Here is a 13,557-nt window from a genome sequence, read left to right as displayed (position 1 = left end):
TGCCCTCTAACAGCTAACTTGAATTCAATTGATAATAGCCTTCACACGTCCAATTTGCAGGAGAGCTGCTCCCTCTGCCGAGTTTTCTGTTGATCGCCACCGGCACCTGATGTCCTTCCTCACCATGCTTGGGCCCAGCCCGGACTGGAATGTGGGCCTGTCGGCCGAAGACCTCTGTACCAAGGACTGTGGCTGGGTTCAGAAAGTTGTTCAGGATTTAATACCCTGGGACGCTGGCACAGACAGTGGAGTTACCTATGAGGTATATGAACTATTTGTAATGTATTTTACCTAAGCTTATTTACATAAGTTTACCTTAAAGCAGTAAAGAATGAAAGCTATTTAATCAAAGGTAATGCCATATTTGCCTTTATGCTACTCTACTAGTTTCTTTTTAAATCATATTTATGTGTTGCTTTTTTTTTCTTTTTGATTGCAGTCACCTAACAAACCTACAATTCCTCAAGAGAAGATCAGACCACTTACAAGCTTAGATCACCCTCAAAGTCCTTTTTATGATCCAGAAGGAGGCTCTATTAAGCTGGTAGCCAGAGTTGTCATTGAGAGAATTGCACGCAAGGTATAACATACATGTATATTTATATAAAATATATTTAAAGATATTGTATATACATAGACATATAAAATCCTCAAGGAAACAAAACCACACTCTCTCAGACAAAAATTTATTCTTCCTCTTCCCACCAAATCTATGCTCCCTAACCTACCTTCAACAAAGATAGTGGCAGAAAATACCTAAAACTTTCCTAAATTTAAAACTGTCTAAATATGCTGTTTATCCTATTTCTGGTAATTAATGCATCTGCTTAGTTACAGGTTTTTGTTGTTTGTTTTTAGTACACAAGAATTAGAAGAGAAAAAAAGCATTATGTAAGGAGTTATTCAGTGTATCCTGTTGTTACTGCTGATCCAGTAGTGCCTCACAGAGTACTGTCTTAGCCCCTCTGTCTGCATACACATATGAGTTTGCTGTATCTAATCACCACAATCACTTCTTTGCAGGGGGAGCAATGCAATATTGTACCTGATAACATAGATGATATTGTGGCAGATCTAGCACCAGAAGAAAAAGAAGAAGGTACTTTTCATATTAGTTTGTGTTGTAGTAATTTATATATTGTTCCATTCTCCACTATTATTTCTAGATAAAGTAAAAAATCTGACAGAAGCAGAAGACCCTCTCAGTGTCAAAAAGTGATTTAGTTTTCCATCTTTTCGGGTATATGCTATTAGCCTTTCCTCTTACAGAAAAGGCATCAAATGTATACCTGGCAGATAACATTAACAGTAAAAGTAATAAAAGATAACCCTTTTGGGGTTCAGCAAATAAAATGATAATTTTAAAATCAAATTTGACTTTCTTTTTTTCTTTTGGGTTAAAATGGAGCAGTTTAAAATACAGAAGGAAATAATATATTAGCATCTAAAATAATCACTAGCCAAGTAAAAGAGAATCAAATGGAAAATAATCTGCTTTAATGTTTACTACCTTTTCTTATTTTTAGATGACACCCCTGAGACCTGCATATATTCAAACTGGTCCCCGTGGTCAGCCTGCAGCTCTTCTACCTGTGAAAAGGGCAAGAGGATGAGGCAGAGAATGCTTAAAGCTCAACTGGACCTCAGCGTGCCATGTCCAGATACCCAAGATTTTCAGCCGTGCATGGGTCCAGGCTGCAGTGATGAAGGTAATCAAGAGGAAAGGATGGAAAACATTTTGTGGAATAGGGACCACTCTTACTTTTCCTTCAAAGTTCTTAAAGCTGTTGGTTGCCATAAGATTTGGGTTATGTCAAAAATAAGAATAATTGCAGAAGAATGCAAATTGAAGAGGTCTGTGGTCAGCTCTGCAGTTTAGCTGAGTGGGTGCATGAAGTACACAGAATTATAAAAGGAAAGGAGTGAAGTAAGCAATAGAGAAGACAATGTGTGAGGCAGCATAAAAGCAACACTGCACATTAACGGGCAGCTACAGATTTATCACGTTAATATTAGCAATTGAAATGGTCCTCTGTATTTTAGATGGTTCCACTTGCATGATGTCTGACTGGATTACATGGTCCCCCTGTAGTGTTTCCTGTGGAATGGGAACGCGATCTAGAGAGAGATATGTAAAACAATTCCCTGAAGATGGCTCTATGTGCAAAGTGCCTACTGAAGAGACTGAGAAATGTGTTGTAAATGAGGAATGTTGTAAGTATTTCATTTAGCTTTGTAAAATCCAGCCAATAGCAGGATCACTGCCTGAAACTTTTTTTTTTTGATATGAGCTCTGCTAGTGAAGGATTTTCTCTATCCATTTTGAATAGCCCCTAGCAGCTGCCTTGTCACTGAATGGGGAGAGTGGGATGAATGCAGCGCTAGCTGTGGCACAGGAATGAAAAGACGACACAGAATGATCAAGATGACTCCTGCTGATGGGTCTATGTGCAAGGCAGAAACTACAGAGGCAGAGAAATGCATGATGCCTGAATGCCGTAAGTGTCCGTGAATTCATCTCCTCTGCTACAGAGACTGTTTCTGACACATTCCTCCATCACGCCACAGAACATAGCTAAACTAGACGCAGCATCACTTTTTCCCGTTCTCCTTCAAATTAGATCCCTTAGGGAACGTGCACTATATGTTGCTTTCATCAAGAGAATGAGAGTATCAGTAAAACATATTCAGTGGTATGCTGTTACTGTATTACCCATACAGTGATGTGTATACTCACAAGCCATACATAAGCAACGCTAATTTTATGGGCTATGAGGTCTATTTATGCCTAGAATAAAACCATGTCCCCTCATTTTAGCCTGTGAGTGGTTCAGAAATTGAGGTGCACGTTTTGTGCAACCAGCCATCCTCCCCCTTATCCTGTCTAATAATACTGTGTTACATTTTTTAAGAGATGTTAAGATTTTCATCAAAGACAAAAAGAAATTAAGTTATACATGATTTTTGGTAGCTAAAACATGGAAGATAAATATCCCATCTTAGACTACATCAGTTTGATTTCCAGTTCTGGGCATAGGAAGAATACAGGCTTCTTACAGAAATTATTATCAAAACGTACTTCTTAAACTATTTATTCCCTGCAAGCACTGGGACTTTACAGAGATGAATAAGGTGGAGGAAAAACCTTATTCACGTTTATGTTCATGGAGAAAAACATAGCAAAGAAAAAGTATTAAAACCAAGCAAGCCTTTTAATTTTTATTTTCTGAGCTTCTGCAGAAACATCATTCAGCTTGTGATTCATTTTGTCCAAAGTGACAGCAAAGTATGATTGGTTGCAGGCAGATGAAAGATAGAAGTATATTTTTCATCTGTGTTGTTTTCAAAATGTATACCTTTGTAGACTGTGTTTAACAAACATTCATTACCTTTTTATTTTCATATTAGATACTATTCCCTGCCTACTCTCCCCATGGTCTGAATGGAGCGACTGTAGCGTAACATGCGGGAAGGGAATGCGCACCCGGCAAAGAATGCTGAAATCTGCAGCTGAGCTTGGGGACTGCAATGAGGAACTGGAGCAAGCAGAAAAATGCATGCTGCCTGAATGCCGTAAGTGTGGGAAACCTGGGAAAGAGAAGGCCTCTTTATACGTGTTAGTCTATGGGTCAAAACTATCATTTGTTAGTATAGTGGTTTTTTTAATTATTTTTAAATATAGTTACTGTAAGGACAATTTTTTCCTGATCGGCTTTGGCTATAAAACATAATTTGAAAGTTTTAGACAAATGCTCTCTGAAACCCAGAATGCTATATAGACTAATTCTATGTTTTTGTTGGTTGGTTGGTTGGTTGGTTTTGGGGGGGCACAATTAGAGCACTCCTTGTCTCTTTAAACTCTGTAAACAAGTGATCTGATACAGTCTTGCGCTGATTCTTGCTCTCTATGTGTATTACTCCTAAGTCAGCCCACAGGGGCAACAGTAACATGGAAGTGTTCTCTCCTGTGGATTTTTTGTTTGTTTTTATTGCACACTTTTGTCTACTGAGCAATGAAATATGACCATGTTTTCATCTCACCTTATTCACCTTATGCAGAATGTGCCCAAGGAAGGAGGGAGGACATTAGCATCACTTGTGTAATTCTTGCAGCTCAAAGAGTGAACACAAAGGAAGCTCTATCTTTGATACATCTCTGAATTGTATTTTAGCCTCTACTGATCTACATCTCTTTGCAACCTTGAATATCACATGGGCCAGCGGATGGTGTGGAGGCAGCTGCATTGATTTTATACCTTATTCCACTACCATCACCCCCTTCTTGGGTGGTGGTGATTTCTAGTTTTGCAGTCTTGGTGAGGAGTGATAGCCTAAGGCATTGCTGAATGAATAAGATATGATTACTGCACTGTTGCCAGCAGGTTTATGAAGCGTGATATCTGATTACATTATTTATCACAGAAAGTATTGGCTCGAAAAGGCTTTTCTACTGCAATTTGCTAATTCAGCTTTTCTTAAATAATGTGAAATATCATTTTGATTACTATTCACAGGGCCTGTGAATAAGCAGCACTAAAAGGATGAAAACTTTTAAGACAGCAGTATTACTGACGTTTGCTTACCGCACAACACTGATAAAAATATGACACAAGTTCTTTTCCTTCTGTTCTGCTTTAAAAAGCTCCTTTATGTTTGGGGTTTTGTTTGTTTGTTTTGTTTCCTCTTCTGTTTTACTCAGGGCCTCAAAGTAGATCAGTTTAAAGCTCTACATCTATCAGTAAAGCAAGACTTGTATTTCAGGTAACAGTTTGTAAATATAACTCGATTTTTAGCACCTTTTCATTATAAAACAGACATATGGATATACAGACTGGAAAATTGAAGGCAGCACAAGAAAATTATTTACATGTTTGTTGTAAGGTTAGTGATCTGCCAGCGCCACTCTGGAAAAAGAAATTGGGGAAAGCATCAAATAATATTTCTGCTAGAAATGGCCTCAGAACATTTTGATGTGTACCCTCACAAAATTTGCTGAAAAGACTGGAGGTTTAAGTTGCATTCACATATTTAGGATGCAAATGCTCATTGGGCACATTTGTATGTTTCTTCTTGACCTTATGTTTAGGTTGCTAGCTAACACAGATTTCGTGTAATACTTCTCATTCTTTCCAGCCATCGACTGTGAGCTAACAGAGTGGTCCCAGTGGTCCGAATGCAATACCTCATGTGGAAAGGGCCACATGATCAGGACAAGAATGATTAAAATAGAACCACAGTTTGGAGGAACAGCTTGCCCAGAAACTGTCCAACGTACAAAATGTCGAGTAAGGAAATGCCTGAGAGGCCCGGGTATGGAAAAAAGGCGCTGGAAAGAAGCTCGGGAAAAAAGAAGAAGTGAACAAGCAAAAAAAAATATTGATAGCGAGCAATATCCAGGTGAGTGTGAAACCATTATTTAGTATGCACATGTCTGACTTTTGTGTGTAACAGGAAAGAGTTTGTGAGCAGCTCCTCTTCATGCTATGATAATTTTTTTCACTATTGCAGTCCAGGGAAATTTTTAGTAACAAAATAAAGTACACCTGTTTCAGTGTTTGGCTGTCATTAAAAAAATGCAACACGAGTTTAGGGCACAACAGAGAAAGGTTCACATATTTGCACATCATCACGGAGAATATTTTAGCTGCTTCCCTACAAAGGGTAGAATCTGAAGAATGTAGAATTGAGATCTGGCAAAGGATTGATTGTAATGGCTACGGGACTTAAGAATAACCTTTGTATCCAGTTACCTTCAAACTTTGGAAGTATTTGTTCCTGGATTCAACGCTAAATTCCAAAATTGATTAGCCTTCTACCTTGGTAACTTGATTCAGACTGAGACTGCTCAGGGAGATGTGCTCTTTCTTTAGTAAGGGACAGTATTCAAGCACTGAGGCCTCTAATCAGTAAAACATAGTATCTTATATAGTTTACATTATCAGGATATGAGTCACTGCTGATTTATGGTTCATGCTTGTCTGACATTTAACAGTTTCTTAATTTTGTTTTATAATGTAGACAGTACATATCTTTTTTAATACAATTTTCAATGTTTTTCAAATATATCTTGAATATATTTAGCTGGGTTCCTTAATTGCCTGCTGTAATAAGCTAGGCAATAGGCTATCTTAAATTCCAAAGATGTAAGTGAGCAGACATGCATAGTGGTACACAATCAAATGATTTTTTTCTCCTCCCAGTTTGTAGGCTGAAACCATGGACTGCTTGGACAGAATGTTCTACGCTCTGTGGAGGTGGAATTCAGGAACGCTATATGATGGTAAAGAAGAGATCCAAAAGTACTCAGTTTACTAGCTGCAAAGACAAAAAGGAGCTAAGAGCATGTAATGTTCATCCTTGTTAGCAAAACAAGGCTTCCAAGTGATGCACTCTGAGCTAAATGGAAAGTCAACCTTGGTTTGGTTTTTAAAACAAAAAAAATATATACAAAGTGTATATTAGTTTTCATTTTTGCAGTGTGGTTTGCTTTTTAGTCTTGCTGGTGCAAGAAATATATTTTATAAATATTTCCTCACAGATTAATGCTGAGAGTAAATCTTTGATACTCCAGCTAGCCCTTAATGCATAAAAATCGTAAGTCATTGTGAGTCATTTAACTGAAATACAGACATATCTGTGAACATGGAATAGCCATATAGAAATACTGCTTGTAAAGACATGGGATGCATGCATATTAACATAACTAAGTTAAAGTAACATGTTTCATATGTGGGAGGATTTCTCTCTTGATCTGATTTTGAAAATCCAAAGCAGTGCCTATGTGATTACACAACTATGCCAAGGAATAATTTCAGTAATGCTGGTTCAATAATATTAAAGGTGCATGTTTATCTTTTTACACTGCTGGGTTAAGCTAACAGTTATAATAACTATCCTATATACTTTCGTTCACATGGATGTTGTGTTCCACGCAAAGCAGTCTTTGTTTCTTTAAAACTTAAATAATCTGTGCAGCTCAATAGTGACATCTGCCACTACATAGTCACGGCACACAAAGAAAACGTGACTATCATAATATATTTAGAGGCCATATTCCTGTATTTGGTCGACCCACTCTTGCTCAAAATGCTTACGGAACTAATAGAAATTGGTCCAAACACAGAGAGTCACAATAGCTGTATCATGGAACGGTTTCCACGTGAAAGACACTAAAAAACTAGATTCAGTTTCATGCTAATGTTAATCACAAATGAAGAGAGAAAGAGGATTTCGATATAATAAAAACAGTAGAGAAAAAGTGAGACAGGTTCTCTTGCATCCCTCATAGCAAACAAATGGAAGGGAACCTCTGGAATGAAACAATCACACTCTTAGGAACAAAATTAAAAATCAATGCAATAATATATTTACAGCAGTGTCATTTATGTTTTTAGTGTTTTTTACTCAGAGTTTAGGAGGATCTAAAAATTAGTAAATTTGTGAGAATTACGCATTTGTGTTTGTACCAGCCAGGATAAATGTCTTCCTTGGCCACGTAAGCGATGAACAAACTGCCTGAGATTAGAAAATAGAACTCCTCACCACTGTAATTGCTTTTGCTATTTTACACCATCTCCTGAAGAGTTCAGCTCTTATCCCTACATGTAGACCAGTGAGAGCTTGAGCTTCCCTTGGTATTGGAATATAATACTCTCCTGTATGTTTAACAATTTAACATTAATAATAAGAGATGAAGGTGACAGGTTATCTATTTGTCCAGGAAAGGCGGCATACACCTATGTCTCTACAGAAATAATAACAATGCACTGAATATAGACTGTTGATGCTAACACAACAAGCTTGAGAGAAATGAATGGAGAAAATTTATATTTTAGTCTCTTTATACCAGCCTTAAATAATTTACTCACTTTTTTTAACACTTGGTCACAATTCTGAGAACCCAATGCCCAGGTTTTAAGCATCCACATTTGATGTGAAACACAACGCACTGAGGCTGTTCAACTTCGTCACCGCTACTCTGGGAATCTTCTCATTACCTCCCCGTATCTAGATGGGCTGGTTGCATTACACTGTAGGGCTGATCATCATCATTTCTCCACTGGACACTACGAGGGCTGCTCAGGACTTCCACAGCTGTCACATCCCACCCCCTCAAGGTATTCTTCCGCATTTTTAGGCCTGGAATGAAGGTAGAGATAGGGAAATAATGGAACCACTGCAGTGTTTATCCTCTCCTGCCGCTGCTAAATGAAATGGGTGCAAGTTCATAGGGAACCAAACCAGGAGAAAAACAACAAAAAAAAAAAACAGTTTCATGCTAAAACCAAACACTTTACATTTCGCACAGCTTGGCACGTTTAATAATAGTAATATCAAGGTAGTTTGCCTCCTTGTGCCTATTGAAAAATTTTACATTTTTTTTTGTCCCTACAGCACTGCCATTACAGTGTAGCAACAAGACCACCCTGAAATAATGTATTTATGATCTTACCTTGCACATTACCCTTTTAATGACCAAAAAATTTGAATAAAACGAAATTCAGTGGAATGATATAGATACAGGAGGAGCAACCAGCTGAACATATTTCAGGTGAAGACATAGATAGTTGCAAAGAGCTACAGCCATTAGTGCTAGGTGCCCAGCCAGGGCAGGGCTACACATGCAGCCTAAATCCATACTCCACCTACCTTTGTGAGCTGCGCCTGCTGAGTCTGACAGAGACTAGGCCTGCTGAGGCTGATCATTAATAAAAATAATCATTGGCTATGAAATCTGTGACAGTGCTTTTTGTATGCTTGGCTCAGTGAGAGCTTGGGGTGGGGGGAGCTGAAGAAGAAAGTGGCTCTTGCATGGAAAAAAATGCTGTGAGTTTACAGACTATATTTCATCTAATCAACCCTTAACACTTGTTCATGCTACTCCTGCAGAATCATGCTAGCTATTGCAAATAATCAGTTAAAAATAATGTTATCTTCATTTTCATGTTTGTTCCAGTTTATCAAGCTGTTTTGTCTTTTAATGACTCCCTTTGCCAAAGGCTGAATAGTCCAAATATACCTGTAGGCATGTATGAAATGCGTAACATTTTTCTGAACATGCCCACAAAAATATCCACTAAAAAAAAAAAAATCTGGCTTTCCTTTCTCTGTGGTTCTTACCAATTTGATTCTCCATGTGCTTTTTCTCTTAGTGAGGAGGCTATTCAGTGTGATTTCCAGTCATTTCTCTTAGGCTCATTAGAGTTATGAATGTTGGAATCTTCCCACCTTGTTAATACATACAATGACAATGTAGATTGCATTTGGTCAGAAATATGTGATCATTCCTACTTAGGTTCAGCTTTTCACACTGTTTTTCTGTTGAAATGTTTTACAAGTCACTTGTCTTTATTCTAACTTGATACAAAAAATATTTAAGCTTATTACATTTTTTTAAGAAAAAGAACAAACACAAAAAAAGAGGTTGATTTTCTATTGAGAAAAAAAAAGCTCTGATATACAATATGTAGAATTATTGCATTGTTACTGTAAACTTTCTAGTAGTGTAATAGCCACTGATTATCAGTCAATAAAAATGAGAACTGTTCTCTCTCTTCACTCATGAATAATACTGCTGAACTGAAAGCACAGGTATCACTCCCGTTTTGTAGACCTCAACTATCAGATTTTAGCATTGTGTGTATGTTATTTTTTTCTAACATACAAACTGTAGAAGCTTTACACATAATAAAAAGTTAGGAGCTTAACAAATGTACAGTAGGCCTCTGTGTGTGCAGCATACAATTTAAAACATTTTTTTTGATCGCATTTTTAGATTTCCTTCATGGTTTTTGTTTGCTGTGGAATTATGAAAAAGCTACCATGAATATTTCTTACCAAAGTCTTGTGTAGATGTTTTGTAGCTGTCTGGCTAACACATTATTATTTTGGAATAAAGACATCTTTACTATGAAATTTATACTTGTATGAGATTCTATGCAACTACTATGATTATATACACACACACCCTAAATAAAAATAAAAAAACACCAAACAAACAGAAAAACACCATACATTAATCAATATAATGAGTCAAGCCATGCTCTTATTTGCATTTTAGTCCTCTTCAAGCCAATGGGCTATCTGGAATGAAGTGTCTTTTATTACACCTGGTCATTATTTCCACTTGGAAATTTCTTGCATTAAAGTGTTTGTTGAACAGTTTGTTGCTGTTTAGAAATCTTAGGGTAACTTGGCATTTTTACTCACATTATCCTGCATTACTCTCATGCTGATTTTTTTTTTTTTAATAAAAGAAAAACTATTTAAAAGAACACAATACATGAATGGGAAAATTGCTGAAACTGAGCTTTTAAAAAGTCTAAGATTTTGTGACACTTCTACTGATATTTTTTGATACCAGCAGGTTGTGTAGGTATGCTGCAAGAGTGAATACTTCATTAACAGTTACAGAGAAAAGTCCAGCAGTCAAGGGGAGCCACTCAGCAAAGCTGATGCTATAAATACACAACTGTAAGTAAAAGCTAAAAATGACCAGTGTTTTCATGAAAAAAACCCTATTCTAAATCAAAAGCATAACAGGGCTGAGGTGGACATAGATGTAGTTGCTTGAAGATGACCCATGGAGTTGCTTGCTGGTAATTGAAGGCAGAGCCTGGTCCAGTAGAACCCCATTGGAATGTAGCTGTTTGCTCTCAGTGAAAAACATGCCTGATATCTCCAAGCAGCTGTTTCAAGGCAGGTTTGTCAGTGGATACAACAACAGCATGAGGCACACAAACTCACCGGCAAAGAGCTGCCTCTGGATTCAGCAGCTCAGCTCCAGCAACATCAGGCAACTTCAAAAGGGACAGTGCCTCCAAGCAAGCCCGCCTTTCAGTTACTCCACCATAGCATTGTTGAATTTTTTTAGTCAGTATTAGAAGCACAAAACCAGACTAACTCACCTTTCTGTAGTCCTGCTTCAGCTTGCTGGTGAATAGTGCAACTCCAGCAAAAATCTAACTAATCCTTTTGTCTTCAGGTAAAACACTGATAGGACTGAGTTTGCCTAGCATGAGCAGGTGAGCAGCAGTCCAGCCTAGCAGAACAAGTCAGCTGGGCACCTTCACATCACGTATAACCAATGGACGGACAGATTTTTCTGAAGGCCAATTTACAGTAGCCAAGTGAAGCAATCTATTGTTCCTCCACTGACAATGTGAAGGGAAGTGAATTTATGGAGCAGTTTAATGTTCTGGTATGTTAAACAGGAAAACGTCTGGAACAGCAATCATGATCTTATGGCCCATAAAGCTGTATCATAGCATCTTTCACTCAAGAGGGGTCACAGAGCCCTTAAGCCAGCACCGTGGGCATTAGGCCTGTTAAATGCCAGCCATCCAAGTGAGTGCTTGGGATCCGCTTGGCAGTATGCCTACCGGTAACTTAAGCTACACTTCTTTGCATGGCCAGCACATCTGAACCATAACCAGCATGACCAGAAGATGCTAGTATAGCAAGTCCTCAACGAAGGCCTGTAATGTGGCTAAATTAACCCTCCTTCTAGAGGTATCTGTCATTCTCCAGCTCACTGCTACTGAGTTTCGGGGGTGACAAGAAAACTAACAAAATCCTTAAATTATGCAGGGCTCTTTGCTAAACTCTGAAGCCCATCATTTGACCAACTATCATTTCTGTTTCTGATACAGTTATTAATGCCACAACATACTGACACATGACCATGCTGCAAACTGCAACGCAAACTAATTGGGTGTGTGCGCATTTGGTATACAGTATACACTCACTTTTTTCATGTCTGTTTCTACTGAGGAAGCAGCATACTAACTACTGGGGAAAAGTCCTTCTGAGTAAATTGGAATGTGCTTAAGAATCTTTCACAACCAAATTTCAGGCACTTAGCATTCTTTGCTCCACATGCAAACCCATTTAAGCTCTTTATTGCAATGCTTTCAAGTTTGGGACTCAGTCACTTCATGCAGTGTTGCACAAAACAAAGCAATTACAGGCCACCTGAATGATACTGAGCTCTGTTTCCTCTGGCTGCCAAAAGACAGAACAGTTTGTGCCATAACTGATGGGCACATTAACTGCTCAGTAGGCAATGACATTTTTCACATGCAGCCTAAATAGTTCAATGCTTCTAAAATGCTAACAGTCAGAGCTCTGCAGTCTTCTCACCCTCTTCATAGAAGTCCTAGGGAACTTTGCTTACCCCACCATCAGTAATGAACTCCCAGCCATTGAGAGAGGAAAGCTCTTCCCTTCTGCTTGCTTACCACATTTGTACAAGTGGGGAAAATGAAGCATCTCATGACTCCCAGTTTGCTTCCATTTCATTAGCAAATACTGGAGTATTCTGAAATGGATCTTTTAAAATAAGCAGTTGATATATGTTTCATAGAGAGGTCACAGTTCCCAGACACAGGGAGATATTAGCACCACCCCTCTCACCGCACCTTTTGAACCAGCAGCAGTGTTGCAGGCACAGGCATTAGAGCAGTTCCGACTGGAGTCTCTCAGGGACTATCAGGAGTGTACAGCAACATTTGGGAAACTGCCTGCTCTCTTGGGAAGGCCAATAAAACCCCTGCATGTGTCCTGCATCGTGCCAGCTACCACCATCATGCCCTTCACAGGCTCAGGCTCTAGGTCATCCAAACCACCCCAGTCAGGAGACCTCCAGCTCAACAGCTGCAGCACAGGCAGCAGCCACAGCGAACAGTATGCCTGCCTGTCAGGCTGTATTGGAAGTTCTAGTTTTAGGCAAAACGGGCTGGACAGTGAATCCCCAGACACGGAGAACAGTAACACTCCTGGTGCTCGTCTGTTTACACTAGAAATTACCAAGGGCCTTAAAAAAACACCTGCCCAAAGCCCAAATGCAGAACCCACTCGTTACCTACAAACCTTCAGGTATTACCTATTATTTGGCTGCAATACTTTATTAACGTAAATCAGCGGTTAAAAACAACGAAATGGAAAATTTTTACTTACAGAATCCTTAAGTCTACTTGAGCAGTCAGAGGACCAAACCAGTGTCTAGAAAAGAAAAGAAGGAGTCCACTTTAGAACATGAAAGTGGTCTTCATCATGAGTTCAAAATGCATAAAATGTTACAAATGGGAGAATATAATTTTTACACCATTGACATTAAAAGGTACAAGTAGAGCAAGATGTACAAACACAGGAACAGTAAGTACTTCCAAGTGCAAACAGGCAACAACACAATTTAGAAAGGCTGAAACATTTACATACTATCTTCGAAGTCTCCATTAAAGGAAGAGATGAGCATTTGTCATACAGTATACTTGCAAATATAGTTCTGGTTTACTTTTCTATAATGTTTTCAAATTCTAATTTATAGCTATCTGAAATGTCAGATATTATCATAAATACTTTTGAATGGATTATTCCTGAAGGGCACATAAGTGTACAGAAAGCAATATTGATATCTTTGCATATAAATATACAGGCTTGTAATGTCTGTACATGAACACACCAGAGAAATAAAACTACAGCCCACCAGATGGCACTGGAAGCCAACACAGACAGCTACGTGTTTAAAAAAAATAACAAAACCCACCTAAGTAGCAG

The 13,557-nt window shown here is 38.4% G+C and overlaps 1 protein-coding gene across 1 annotated transcript in view; it reads left to right on the top strand.

Moving 5' to 3' along the window:
- SPON1 (spondin 1) overlaps nt 1–9,915 on the top strand; it is a 186,612-nt gene extending 176,697 nt beyond the window's left edge. The window contains exons 8-16 of the mRNA XM_035550153.1: nt 61–262; nt 440–580; nt 1,024–1,099; nt 1,527–1,709; nt 2,044–2,214; nt 2,331–2,498; nt 3,409–3,573; nt 5,134–5,397; nt 6,201–9,915. Of these exons, the coding sequence (XP_035406046.1) occupies nt 61–262; nt 440–580; nt 1,024–1,099; nt 1,527–1,709; nt 2,044–2,214; nt 2,331–2,498; nt 3,409–3,573; nt 5,134–5,397; nt 6,201–6,364 (1,534 nt within the window). The 3' untranslated portion in view covers nt 6,365–9,915. The remainder of the gene's footprint in view (nt 1–60; nt 263–439; nt 581–1,023; nt 1,100–1,526; nt 1,710–2,043; nt 2,215–2,330; nt 2,499–3,408; nt 3,574–5,133; nt 5,398–6,200) is intronic.
- The last annotated feature ends 3,642 nt before the right edge of the window (nt 9,916–13,557 follow it).

This window comes from Cygnus atratus, chromosome 5 (genome assembly GCF_013377495.2).
Source record: "Cygnus atratus isolate AKBS03 ecotype Queensland, Australia chromosome 5, CAtr_DNAZoo_HiC_assembly, whole genome shotgun sequence".
Taxonomy (NCBI): domain Eukaryota; kingdom Metazoa; phylum Chordata; class Aves; order Anseriformes; family Anatidae; genus Cygnus; species Cygnus atratus.
The sequence above is the reverse complement of the archived record's forward strand: the minus strand, read 5'-3'. Positions and strand labels throughout refer to the sequence as shown.